The sequence below is a fragment of the Lotus japonicus genome, chromosome 4, assembly GCF_012489685.1.
Source record: "Lotus japonicus ecotype B-129 chromosome 4, LjGifu_v1.2".
Lineage (NCBI taxonomy): Eukaryota > Viridiplantae > Streptophyta > Magnoliopsida > Fabales > Fabaceae > Lotus > Lotus japonicus.
In genome coordinates this window covers 51,134,265-51,148,015 of record NC_080044.1, presented here as the reverse complement: position 1 = coordinate 51,148,015, position 13,751 = coordinate 51,134,265, and the positions used below count along the sequence as shown (strand labels likewise).

General features: G+C 37.5%; 1 protein-coding gene and 1 pseudogene across 1 annotated transcript; both read left to right on the top strand.

The window, feature by feature from the left end:
* Nucleotides 1–10,831: 10,831 nt before the first annotated feature.
* On the top strand, nt 10,832–11,316 carry LOC130712913 (uncharacterized). The gene is made up of 3 exons (XM_057562728.1): nt 10,832–10,961; nt 11,041–11,125; nt 11,202–11,316. Exons 1-3 carry the CDS (start codon nt 10,832–10,834, stop codon nt 11,314–11,316), a joined length of 330 nt encoding a protein of 109 aa, XP_057418711.1.
* Nucleotides 11,317–11,488: 172 nt separating this feature from the next.
* LOC130712912 (uncharacterized) lies at nt 11,489–12,825 on the top strand (annotated as a pseudogene).
* The last annotated feature ends 926 nt before the right edge of the window (nt 12,826–13,751 follow it).

The window sequence follows — 13,751 nt, the reverse complement described above, 5'->3', positions numbered from 1 at the left end:
TTATTGCTTATTATGTTGATATATGACATGTTGATTGATGGTGCTGAGTTATTTATGCTTTAGCAATGAAATCTGAGTTTCTGAACAGTGAGAATAGCGGGCAGGTCATGCCGATTTTATTTTGAGAGTTTTGGGGAAAGTTTGATAGGACGAATGAGATTCGGGCCTTGTTATGGTGTTTTATGGATCGAGACATTCTCTGGAGTCATTTGGGGATTTGGAGATCCCGAGAACTTATAAGAATTGCGATAAGGCTAAAAGGATATTATTTTGTGAAGAAAACTCATAAGACCTTAAACAACCTCTAAATCTTTAAGTAATGATAATAATCTCGAAGGAAACTTAGGAGTCGAATCTTAGTTTTGGAAAACGAGAAGTGTCGTCGGATCCAAGTGTTGAGATATTGAGAGGTTTTGAGTATGTTGATACTCTTGTGCTCTGGGAGCAGTTGTGTTGTTGGGCTATCTGAGAGATAAGCCGGGAAACGGGTAGTTTCCGAGCATGTTGATGCTCTTTGCTCGCTGAGCAGTTTTTAACCATCGGATGGAGATGAGTCGGATGATTCGAGGAATCATCATGAGTTAAGTTTATACCTTCGGGTACCGTTTATGCCTTCGGGTACAGTTTATACCTTCGGGTACAGTTTATACCTTCGGGTACCGTTTATGCCTTCGGGTACAGTTTATGCCTTCGGGTACAGTTTATACCTTCGGGTACAGTTTATACCTTCGGGTACCGTTTATGCCTTCGGGTACAGTTTATACCTTCGGGTACAGTTTATACCTTCGGGTACCGTTTATGCCTTAGGGTACAGTTTATACCTTCGGGTACAGTTTATACCTTCGGGTACCGTTTATACCTTCGGGTACAGTTTATACCTTCGGGTACAGTTTATACCATCGGGTACCGTTTATGCCTTCGGGTACAATTTATACCTTCGGGTACAGTTTATACCTTCGGGTAATTCGGACATCGACTGGGGATATGATCGACCGTGAGGTTAGGATCGACCTGTTGATTGTCGGGCATAGCGGAGGGAAAAGTCGACCCGCAGGGTTAGGACTGATCCGGCTATGTCAAGGTTGTAAGTGACACTCGGGGGTTATGGTCGACACAATGCCAGTGTTAGGACCGACTCAAACGTGCCCAGCCTATTCTTTCTGGAACCGTCGAGAGTGACGTTGCATTGACATATCATGCACTCTAATTGTAACGTTATGTGTTTTGATGAGTTGATGTTGATAAACATCGTTATGTGTTTTGATGAGTTGATGTTGATAAACATCGTTATGTGTTTTGATGAGTAGATGTTGATAGATATCGTTATGTGTTTTGATGATGGAATTGTACTAGAGTGTTGATAACATGCTATGTTTAAACCTTAGGGTAGACAATGCAGAACTTATATGTATGTATATAACTTATATATCTATACCCCTTATACTTTACCTGTTGTCTTGTATTCTCTATCCTATATTCCGTAAGTTGACCCTTGCACGTGCTACCTGTGTTTTGGGGGCTATGTATGCCCTTTTTGTCAGATGTCGTTGGTGGATTCTTCCGTGATTCCTCGTCGTTCGGGGAAGACCCGGAGCGAAATGACTACTATTGAGCCTTCGACGTGGACCCGGACTTCATGCATGACCAGATGGGAGTCGATGATGGAAGTATGGGGGATGGGTGATTAGAGTCTATTAAGGTTGGGTGTTAGTGTCATAGCTCTGACTTATTCTTATTTTTGGAGGGCTTGTGTTGCTGACACTTGACCTATCATTTTGGGGATTGTACATTTTGCCTACGGGCGTTACACTTTTCTACTTTCCGTCACTGGAGGTTACTCGTGACGAGGTCGCTACTTACAGCGGGGAATGTTATATGTATTGTGTATTAGTTCTGTTACCTTTCGCATTTGGGTTTTATTTATTTCAGTCTTAGTTGTCATCAAAAAAAAAATATTTACGTTTTTCCGCATTAAGTTTATTTTGGTTACTAAAGTGACGCCACCGAAATCGGGGTGTTACACAATTAAAGCAGGCAAGAATCAAGGACGCTCTAAAATTGAGTTACCCTAACCTTTTATTTCTCCATCCAAGCTCAACATCGCAATTCGATCCCAAAAGCAGTTCCCGTACTCAGCAAGTTCTCCGGGGTGTCCTCCTTCGTCATGAAACCTCACTGCTTGCTCCAAAGCCTCTTTCCTCAGCTGAACTCATTCCAAACCTTAATCAAAGTATCATTGCTTAGTCGCTACGAAACAATACAACTAATAACACTAACAAAACCCGAAAAGAAGTTTTCGAAGCTTTAGAGTTCGACATTTAGGCACGAATGGACAATAAGACCTGTGTTCGCTAAAATGCGCATAACTCGAGCTACAGAACTCGGAATGACACGAAACCAAAGCCAAAATTTCGACAATTGAAAGAGATACTCTATAGCTTAGGCCTTACAGACCCAAAATTTATTTTTGGATACGGTACCATAACACAAGTCTCGGCCACTAGCAAAAATGAGGTTTCCCGAACTTCTTCTTCGATCTAATTAAATTCCTATGTATTCTTAGGTGATATCTAGGGTAGGTAAACACTCGGAACAATTACAGAAGCTAAAAGTCGAATAAGGGCTTTTTAGTCCAATAAAATTGCCCGAAAACTCAAAGTCGATATTTTTCGAAACAAATTTTGAATAATGATAAACAAAGCCTTTAGTAACAACTAATCTCAAAGGCCCTAAGCAAGATCAAGACTTTTTGAATCAAAAAGTAAACTCATAGAGAAAATGAGTTTTTGGACAGTTTTTCAGATCTAAGACGACTCGGTGAAAATCCGAACGCACCGACAATGATTAATTAATGCATGTTGGGTTAGTAGGGAAGGTAGTTGAAAAGAAAAATCAAAGCTATCTGACATTTTGACATTTTGATCCAAACTTTGAGCATAGAAAGTCATGGAAAAACCCAACAGAAAGTAAAAACAGAAGCAAGATCAAGCACCCTTACCTCTACACCTACGCGTAGCTTCAGAAATCAGGACGATCGGGCAAGAACTGAAGAAAAGCTCTGTAACTCTCTCTTTCTCTCTCTAGGCTCGGCCACTATGGGGAAGAAATGAGAAATGCTCATTTCTCATTTTTTTTCCCCTTTTATAGGTGAGGGTAAAATCCGAAAAATTAAGATTTTGCGGTTTCGGTCGTTTTGTTACTGTCATCTGCTGATAAAAATTGAGTATTCGGCGACATAATGTCGAAGCTCAAATCAAGGTTCATTTAATTGAGGAAAATGTCTCAAAGACGGTGTGAATCGATTTTTGCCGAAAAACTACTTTTTGCAGTGGACGTCGAATAAAGAAACTCCCTTCTGGAAAAAGATCGCAAACGTCGAAAGAAATGAGGACATGTGGATGGAAACTTCGTTAGAAGCTCTGAATAGAAAAACTCTTTATTCAGAGTCTTAATTAAAGTCCCCGAGAAGATAAGGTCCAGCTTCGACGGACTTCCAGGAAGCAGAAACTGACGTGCGTATAGTCTAGAGTTTCGTAACGAAACACTGGTCGTGGGAAAAATACCTAGAGGTTCTTATTTTTCCTTTGATTCTAAATCTCTCTTAAACAGTGCTCTATGAGCGGATATAGCCTTTTTCAGACACTCTCGACCTTCTTCGGGTGCGAATATGACTTGTGCTATCAATCAAACTGACCAACGTAACATCCTTAGTCATAATCTGAACTTAATTACTATATAAATAATTTTCATGACTCACAAGGGTTCGAGTCAAGAAAATAACATAAAAATAATAGAATATAATTACTCCATTAATTAATACAACGAAAATAAATAAATAATCTAGTTATTTATTTCAGGGTCTTACATATCCGAATATTCAATTATGGTTTTCAAATTAGACATTGAACCTTGCCCGGGCTCCAAAGAAATTCTGGCTCCGCCATTGTAACTAATTACAAACAACTGAACAAGTACCTCATGCCTCCAATACTCAATTACATCATAAGTTCATAACTGTAACACCCCGATTTCGGTGGCGTCACTTTAGTAACCAAAAATAAACTTAATGCGGAAAACGTGAATATTTTTTTTTTCCGTCTATAATATAAACAAGACTGAAGTAAATAAAACTCAAAAGCGAAAGACAACAGAACTAATATACATTATATATAACAGCCCCCCCGCTGTAAGTAGCAACCTCGTCACGAGTAACCTCCAGTGACGGAAAGTAGAAAGTGTAGCGCCCGTAGGCAATATATACAAACCAACAGGAAAGGTTAAGTGTCCGCAACACAACCTTCAAAAATGAGAATAAGTTGGCCCAATGGCCTGAAAAGAAGACCTCCTAAGTCCAACCAACTCTCTGTGATTCCCGTAAGGAAACCACACAAAAAGCTATAGGTGGGAAACTACCCTGTCCCAAAGGAAACAAATGACAGTTAGAGCTAAGACTCTACTCCTACACTAATCCTATCTCGAGGAGCTCACACCAGCACTAAAACCTACGTGCTAGCGTGATCATCGTCTGAATCCGAATCCAGAACGATCAAGTCTAGGTACACTACCCGTCCTCCTCTCGCAACCGCGATGCGCTCCGGTGCTGGACTCACGGGCTTAGGGCCCAATCTATGATCATCTATAACAGCAACGGTGGGTGAACTGGACTCTGAAGAATGCACTCCCACAGGCTCCTCCTCTGAGGGGTCCTCATCATCCGAAGACGACGGTGGCGGTGGTGGTCCTCCAAATCCTGGTCCGCAGTGCACACCAGGTGGCAAGTTGAAACTGACAGTGCATCTCCGCAGCACTCCTGACGTCAAGTATCCTACCCTATCAACATGGTCCTCCATGATCCGCCCCGAGTACGTCGCTCGATGGCTAGCGGGGTCAACCACCCACGAACCGGGGTCGTCCTGGTCTATCATCTTGTATCTAATCCCCCCCGAAGGGTGGACCATTGTGAACCAGTCCGCAATGGACATTTGACAAAGGGCGTTGTCCGCCAAAACACACACAGAAGACGCGAGGGTCAACTCCAAAGAATTATGTAAGTAATAAACCCAATAGGTACAGATAAGAAATTGCCACTTAGGCTTATAGCTAGAGATAACATCCTAGGGTTGCATACTCCACAATGAATATAAACAAAAACAATAACAAATAGCATGCATCAAATAGGATTAACAAGTATCACTCACACACAGCAACTAAGTCAGTATGCATGTTGCATGAAATGATATGGCGGTTAACCCAGTTAACCAAATGCATTCCGGAACGGATGGACATCAAACGGATCAGCCCTAACACCAGCCACGGTGGGACCATTTCGGCCCGCGTGCCTCTTACTCCAACAACAACACGTAGTCAGATCAGCAGTAAACCCGAAGGTCTGCCATTTCGGTCTGCTACTAAGAGTCGTCTACAAACGCTCTTTCGCGGAAATCCGGTCTTATGACCATTTTGGAATCCACTGAGGTCCGAAGTCCGTCTCGTGTTAATACCTCATTAATGTTGCATGAATGCAGTATGATTAGCCAAACAACGTCTCTGACCTCACTCGACACGTCGCCATGTGTTCTAGCTAAATTAATGTCTCTAAAAGCTTACCCTAAGGTAACAGTCGATTCTGCGACAAAAGACACATCTCTACAACAACACATAACTCATGATGATCTCCAAATCATCCGACACATCTCCATCCGATGGCCAAAACTGCTCAACGAGCAAAGAGTATCAACATACTCGGAAACTATCAATTTCCCGGACTTATCCCCCGGATAGCCCAACAACACAACTGCTCCCAGAGCACAAGAGCATCAACATACTCAGAACTCACCAATCTCCTCAACACTTGGATCCGACGACACTTCTCGTTTTCCAAAACTAAGATTTGCATCCTAAGCTTCCTTTCGAGTTTATTATCATTATATGAAGATTTAGAGGTTGTTTAATGTCTTATGAGTTTTCTTCACAAAATAATATCTTTTTAGTCTTATCGCGAATCTTATAAGTTCTCGGGATCTCCAAATCCCAAATGGCTCCAGACAATGTCTCGATCCATGAAAAACCATAACAAGGCCCGAATCTCATTCGTCCTATCAAACTTTCTCAAAACTCTCAAAATAAAATCAGCATGACCTGCCCGCTATTCTCACTACTCAGAATCACAGATATCAGCGAAAGACATAATTAAATCATCACAGTCAACCAACATGTCATATATCAATACATCTCAGAATAAACACGTAGCACTTAGCATATAAAGCATGCACCACACATCTTAGATTACCCACATAGCACATAGCATGTAAGTCAATCTAAAAAACAGTCAGTAGATGAATCATCTACATTGTCAGCCGAAGCCTCAGAAAACATTTTTCCAATCAACCACAAACAAGTGCATAAACAGTAAATCAATGTCGAAAGCATCGACCCTAAGCATTAACTAAGGATTCAGTGAGAAGCCCTCACCTGTAGATTCTCCAGGGTGATCTTCGAAAGTTCCTTCACAATTAATGCCTTGCTCTTCAGGAAATTCCTCAAAAGCAGCTTTAGAGCAAAACCACAGAATTCTATCAAAATCTATCGGAAACTAAGCTATCAATGCTCACTAAGGTTACCCGAAGTAATACATACTCCGAGGTACGATAATCTAGCGCGAAAGGACAAGTTTTTGAAAAAGGAATTTTCCTCCTCCCCCCTTAGAGTGCTCGGCCACTATTGGTAATTGTGGGGTTCGATTTTTCTTCGATCAAACTTGGTTCCTATGCTATCATTAGCCGTAACTAAGGGTATTCTAAACTCGGAAAAATTATCGGATCAAAAACTGTCACAGGGGTATTTTGGTCATTATTTTTAGCTCAGAAATTCAAAACTGAAATTTCGAAAAACAAATTGGATGGGGATGTCACCAACGACGTTTATGACGACTAATCCTACTAGCACTAAGCTAAGGCGATAGTTTTCAGCCCAAAGGACGAAGCTTTGCCCCAAAATGGGTATTTTAAGCATAATTGAAACTCGACGGTAGTTTTTTGAGAATCGGCGCAGTATTATTAGCTAAACATACTCAGGACAACGTAGGGAAGATGTTTAGAATCAAAAATGGAATTATCATGATAGTTTTGCAAAAACCTCAAAACTATGAGCACAGAAAGACATAGAGAAAAGCTATGGAAAAGACGATCAGAGGTAAGGATTAGCGACTATACCTCGATACCTTCAAGCAGCAACTGTCGAATCAACGATCAAGCAAGAAATGAACAAAAGCTCTTCTTCCTCCTCTCTTGGTGAAGCTCGCTGGTTTGGAGAGAAAATGGTGAAGTTTTTGCCATTTTTTCTCCTTTTCTTGCTATATATAGAGGTTGACAAAACGCGGGAAAATGAAAGTTTCGCGAATCTGATTTTTCCGGCTTCATTCTCCGTGAATTCTAAGATAGGTTTTGGCGAGAGAATTCCAAAACTAAAATGAGGTCTCCTAGTATTTTAAGTAACTAATGCAAAGTCGGTGTAAAACTATTTTACCCGATAAGTTACTTTTTGCATCGAATGTCGGAATAGAAAACTTCCTTCTGAAGAAATGGGTGTACGCGTGTAGAATCTTCATTTGAAGCTCTGAATAGAGAAAGTCTTCATTGTCGGTTGATTCTAGAGTTTTTGAACTATCAGGGTTTTAGTTTCGGCAAACTTCCGATGATTGGAATCGAACGTTCGTAGATCCTAGAGTGTCGCCTCGAAACGCGTGTGATATATGGAATAAGAGAAGTTCTAACATTTCTCTGAAGATTTTTGGAATTAGCTTCCATCGCGACTTTAAGTGAAAACTAGCTATTTACTAGGGTTTCTGCCCTAGGTTTAAGCGTATAACGATCGTGCTATAACTTTTATCGATCATGATGCAATCCTTGGACTTTTCCTGAACTTTTTCCTTCATAAATTTATTTCATTTAGTAAACTCTGGTTCAGGTTTCCTTTCACATTACATCAACCCTAATCGTGAATAAGAAGTTTATTCACTTAGCATAAGCTTAAAAACTTGGGTCTTACAATAACTAACAATATCCATACAACAAAAAATAACTACAAACAAGGGTTTCAGATTTTACATGTAGAAGGTCAAGGAAAATTATTAAAAATAAATATTAAATCATATATTATTATTATTGGTTTGAATTTAAGGTTGAGTTAGATGCATTATTAAAACTGATATCTGATCCGAAGATGATTGAATTGTAATAAAATTTATCCGATTGACCTGTTTTTACAATTCAACCCGGATTTTTTTTGTTATAGGGTCGGGTTGAATTAGGTGGGTTCATTAGTTCTACCTGGGCATGTGCACCCCTAATTCGCTTACTCTATTTATAATTTTCCTCCCCGAAGGATAGTTCAAGTGGTAAGAGCTAGGGACATAAGGGTTGGGTCGGAGAAAGGGTGAATGGTCCGAGTTCGAACCCGAAGAAGAGATTAATTTACTAACATTTCTAACAACTAACATTTGTCTATAAAAAAACTCTATCTAGTAACGAAAAAAAAAGATTTTTTTTTAATAAACCAAGAATTGTATTTAAAGTTAGCACAATGGGTGCTAAGCCCAAATACAAAGATATTATTTAAGAGACTGACAACAATAAGAAAGCCAGAGCTAAGCTAGTACAGGAAAAGCAGAGAAAGATAGATATATGAATATGCTAGAATTACAAAATAATAACACAAATTAGAACCCCCAACAACGGTAGAGTGTGCTTGGATCAACATTAGAAGAATTTGATATGGTAAGAATTGGATACGGTAAACGTGAGTGTGAGTATATGATTTTTGTTTGGTACATTTATCAATAATTGATTTTCGTAACAAAATTTTGTTTGAGTAACTTTGATTAGAATAGATTTTGATAATGTAATAACCAAAATGGGTATAAATGTTTTTAGAAAATTGTTATTCAGACCACAGCTATTCAAACCCGGTTAAATTTGTAAAATCCGAAAAAGCCCTTTATGAAAAAAAAATTGCTCGCACTGTGAAAGTGCGACCAAAACGCACTTGGAAAGTGTGTCCATCACGCACTTGGAAGGTGCGTCTATCACGCACTTTCAACGTGCGTTTGGGTCTGAATAACAATTCCCATATTTTTATCATTATATAAGAGTTGCATCATTTTTTACCTTTATATTAATTTGAATTGATTTATAATATAAGTTCACTAAATTAATTTTATATATGAATGATATTTAAATTAATTCATTAAATTAATAATTAATAATATATGAATGTATATGGCGCTAGCATATCAATAATACTATTAAAAGAGGAAAGGTTCAAAGGACCAAATGCTGAGATGTCATCTCCTCATGCATTCTAAGCTCTCATGCATTCTTAGAATTAGTGGAATTCCACATGTCAAACTAACAACCCTTCTCACATCTTCACTGTACATGTGGCATTTACCTAACTTTTCTGATTTTTTTTTAAACGTCTCCTCTCCTTCCTCTCCCCCATTATTATTAATAACTCCTCTCTCTCATTATTCTCTTTGAATTTAATTGCTACCCCATTTATTCGTACTAATTAATTCATAATTTAAAATTATTTTTCAATCCATTATTTTTTTATGTATCAATCTTTTCTATATTAGTTTTTTGAAAGTATCTTTTATATAATAAAATATTTGGATCCTTTTTAACTTTCTGAAATTATGTGTTTAAATAAATTTATGATATTTTGTTAATTAACAAAATTATCTCAAACTTTCCAGATGTGATTCACGTAATAGTTTGTTACATCTCAAACTTTTCAGAATTTTATGGGTTTAAATAAATTAATAATATTTTAATAGTATTATTGATGATTATTGATTATTTATCGTTGAACCAGGCCCATTCTGAACGTTTCTCTCTCCCCAACGTAAGCTGCACTCAGCCATTAAACACAGCATTGTTCTATCTTCTTTTTCTCCACCATCATTTTCCCGTAATCAACCCAAACACGCGTGATGCTTCTCACTAAGTATGGCGATCCAAATCCTGTGGATGTTTACCCAAGGTGGCCATTTATTTGATTCCAGCCGCCCCTCAACCTTCCCCGAGGTTAGTTTTCGGAACTCTAAATCCTTAATTCATTTCATTAAACCCTAATTCGAATTTGGGGTTCTACCATCTTCTCTCTAATTCCCTATTTAAGGACCATCTCTGTTGTTGAATCCATCATCCTCCGCCTCTTATTTCCTCATATTGCTTTACTTCTGTTTTTGCGTTCTTTCTCAAATATTATTCTAGGGCTGTAAGATCCATGCTACTGTCCGGAAGTCCCTGGTGTATAGGTTTCAGCCTTTGATTACAGAGGGTCGTGTACTCGTGTCTATCAGATATCGTCCTTTAGTGTTGGTGAAAATGGTGGCGAGTTCAGAACAACAACGCATACCTATAAGATTAACTTTGAGATGCACACCACTGTCAGATTGGCCACAAACACTCCGATAACCATGAGTCCTTATTCTTTCACTCCTCTTTCTGACATCCGGTTCAATGTACTAGATTCATCTTATCTGACAGGTTAAAATCTTTTTGCAAACTCTGAATTCGCTTATTTTGTTTTTTGATTGAAATTTCTATTATTGGTTCTCATTTATTTAACAACCTTTTACTTCAGATGTTATTGGGATTCTTACTGGGTCCAGTGGCGAGCAAGAATTTGAAAAGGATGGAAAACTGCAAAAGCGAATTACTCTTGAGCTTTTTCAAGATGGGTGAGGCGACATTCCTATAATTTATTAAACTTATTGGTTTTCCTGTTGCTTTTTATATATGTTCTTTACTAATGTTTGACCTTTACGATGTGCAATGTTCGTCTTGAGTGTGCATTTTTTGGAAAATATGTACCAGAGATTCTTGGACAATTAGCATCCGGAGATATGACTAATGCAGTTGTTATTGTGCAATTTGCAAAGATGAAACCATTCAGAGGTTGTCACATGCAATATTTGCTTATTAGGTAGTCTGTACTAAATTTATATATTGTTTTAACATGTGTTTTTTATGTCAGGGATACCAAGCATTCAAAATGTGTATGGAGCTACAAAGATCCTGTTTAATCCTGATGTTGAAGAGGCAGCTCCACTTTGTGAAAGGTTATTTATTGTTGAAAGCATTGGTTCTCATTTGTTGTCCAGTATAGTAACTGAAATGCGGATTTTTTCCTTGCAGATTTTTTGCACTGACTGACCCTGCATCCCAAGTCTTGAGTCAGCTACAAGACTCTTACAAAGTTCCCATTGCTGAAGATTTCTTGAACCTTACTGAAGGGAAGACAATTGAGTAGATAAAAGTTTTAACAGAGGTATTTTTTCTTATATTAAAGTTGATTGTAATATTTTTATTAATTCTGACTATGCTGACATTAATTTTCCTAAATGACTCTATTCTTCAGAAGTCTACATGTGTTGTGCTGGCTACAGTTAAGTTTATTCCTGAAGGTCCTTGGTGGTATCCCGCATGCAAGTGTAACAAGAAGGTGTATTCCGCAGACGGAATGTTTTTCTGTGAGAACTGTGTTTGCCATATGGTTTTACCGATCCCCAGATATAAGCTGCAAGTCAGAGTTGTTGATACCACATAATCAACAACCTTTGATATCTTTGATCAAGAGGCATCTGTCCTTCTGAATAAACCATGTGCTGCTTTGGCCAAAGATCCAACCAAGGTAAGTAATGTCCTATTAACTCTTTTATTTATATGAATTTGTTATGGGGCTGATGTTTATTCATTCTTTCAGTTTTTAGGATCTTGCTGATTTTGAAGTTCATGCTGATGTTTTGGAACTCATTGATCAAACATTTCTATTCAAAATTGAAGTCAATAACAGCTCAAACTCGATATTTGAACCATCGTACCGAGTTAAGAAAATCTGCTCTGACTCAGAGGTTATGTGTCAGTTTCAGGCATCCCTTCCCTCTATTGAGGGTTCGGCTCCATTGTTGATTATGGGGACCCCTACTTCAGTGTTGAAGGGTGAATCTTCATCTCTGATTATAGTGAAGGTAAACTTTACTTTGGATTCAACTTCAGTTTTGATGTAATTGCTTCAATGATTGTTAATTTAATCTTTGAAATAAATTTAGGATCTTAATGGCGAGTTTGTTAATGCTGGAAATTCCAAGATTGTGGAGACTTCTAATTCTCCTGTTGTTGACTTGAGTTCGGATACTCAGCGAATCTCTCCTGTCCCTTCTGATCCAACTCCAAATGCTAAAGTAAATTTTTTATAAGTTATAAATATGCTTCTTAAATTTATGTTTATTATTAAGTTCTCTTTTGTACATTGATATTTATGTATTCTATTCTAGATTGTTGGAGATAAGTCTGCAAAACATGATATGGCATTAGAAGAGGTTGAACCAGCTGGTGAATTGGACATCAATAAGTCTGTTGATTCTGATGGTTCCAGTGGCGAGCAATCTCCTCGGGCAACTGCTGTTCCTCTTGCTTGCCTTAGTTCAACTAAGAAATCTACTAAAACATATTTGAAGTCTAAGGAAAAGGTTTATAAAAGATATTTCTGTTTTCTATTTAATTTTTTTGTGGCTTTATATACAGCAAAATAATTGCATCGTTATCATGTCTCTTTTTATTGTAGAAGAAGAGTGTTGGTGATGAATCTGTTGAAGCTATCCAAGTTGTTGAAACTGCTAAAGAGCCTGAAGTGGATGTATCTGTTGAAAGCACGATTTCCCCTCCCTCCAAGCGTCCATCACCCCTTGATGCTGAAGTTGTTGGAGTCTCAGTTGCTGACAAGAAACCCCTGAAAGTTGTGAAAAAGGAGAAGATCTGAAGATTGTTTTTTGTTGTGTTGGCTGTTTTGATGTTTTGTTAATGTGGTTGTCTTTTCAAGATATTAAGTGTGTTGTTTTGTAGTCCTGGATGTTTGTTAGTTCGTCAGTGTGGTGTTTTCCGTTTTTCAGTTTCATTTCAATCTTAATGTTCAATCTGCCTATTAGTAGTATGTTTTGGTATGGCAGAGTAGTTTATTCAGGTCTCTGATTTGTTGTCTTTTGGTCTGAACGAAAATGAATTGAATGAAAGAAGTTATTTTGAGTCTCAAATTCCATTTTACCCTGTTTGTATTATTATTTATTGTTATTGTTATTCATAACCCTTATCCTTTGAATAGAATACGCATGTTTAACTAAAAAAAAAATAGAATGATGGACTTAACTGAAATTTTATATCTATATCTTTTTATATTAAATTGATACTCTGAGTTGATAATTATTCATAACCCTTATCCTTTAAATTGTTTGTTAGATTGAAACTCCCCCATAATGAATTGATACTCTAAGTTCATAATTATTGTTGATAATTTTAACATGGAGGGGTAAAATGAACTTTATTGTTGGACCTATTCATTCAAACGTAAATTCAAAAACATCCACCAATCATATCTAACAAAATAAAAAATAATATCATATCTGGATCGTCTTTTTAACCAGAAATTGTCCAATTAAAAAAAATATTTAGTCATTATTTGAAATATTTGATGAATCTTACACTTGATAGTCTATTAGATATTCCTTGGAAATCTTTGATTTAGTAAAAGAACCAACATAAAATTTTATGTTGGACCTATTCATTCAAACGTAAATTCAAAAACATCCACCAATCATATCTAACAAAATTAAATATAATATCATATCTGGATCGTTTTTTTAACCAATAAAGTTGTTTAATCTTTTAGAAATATGGTTAACAAAACGCCGT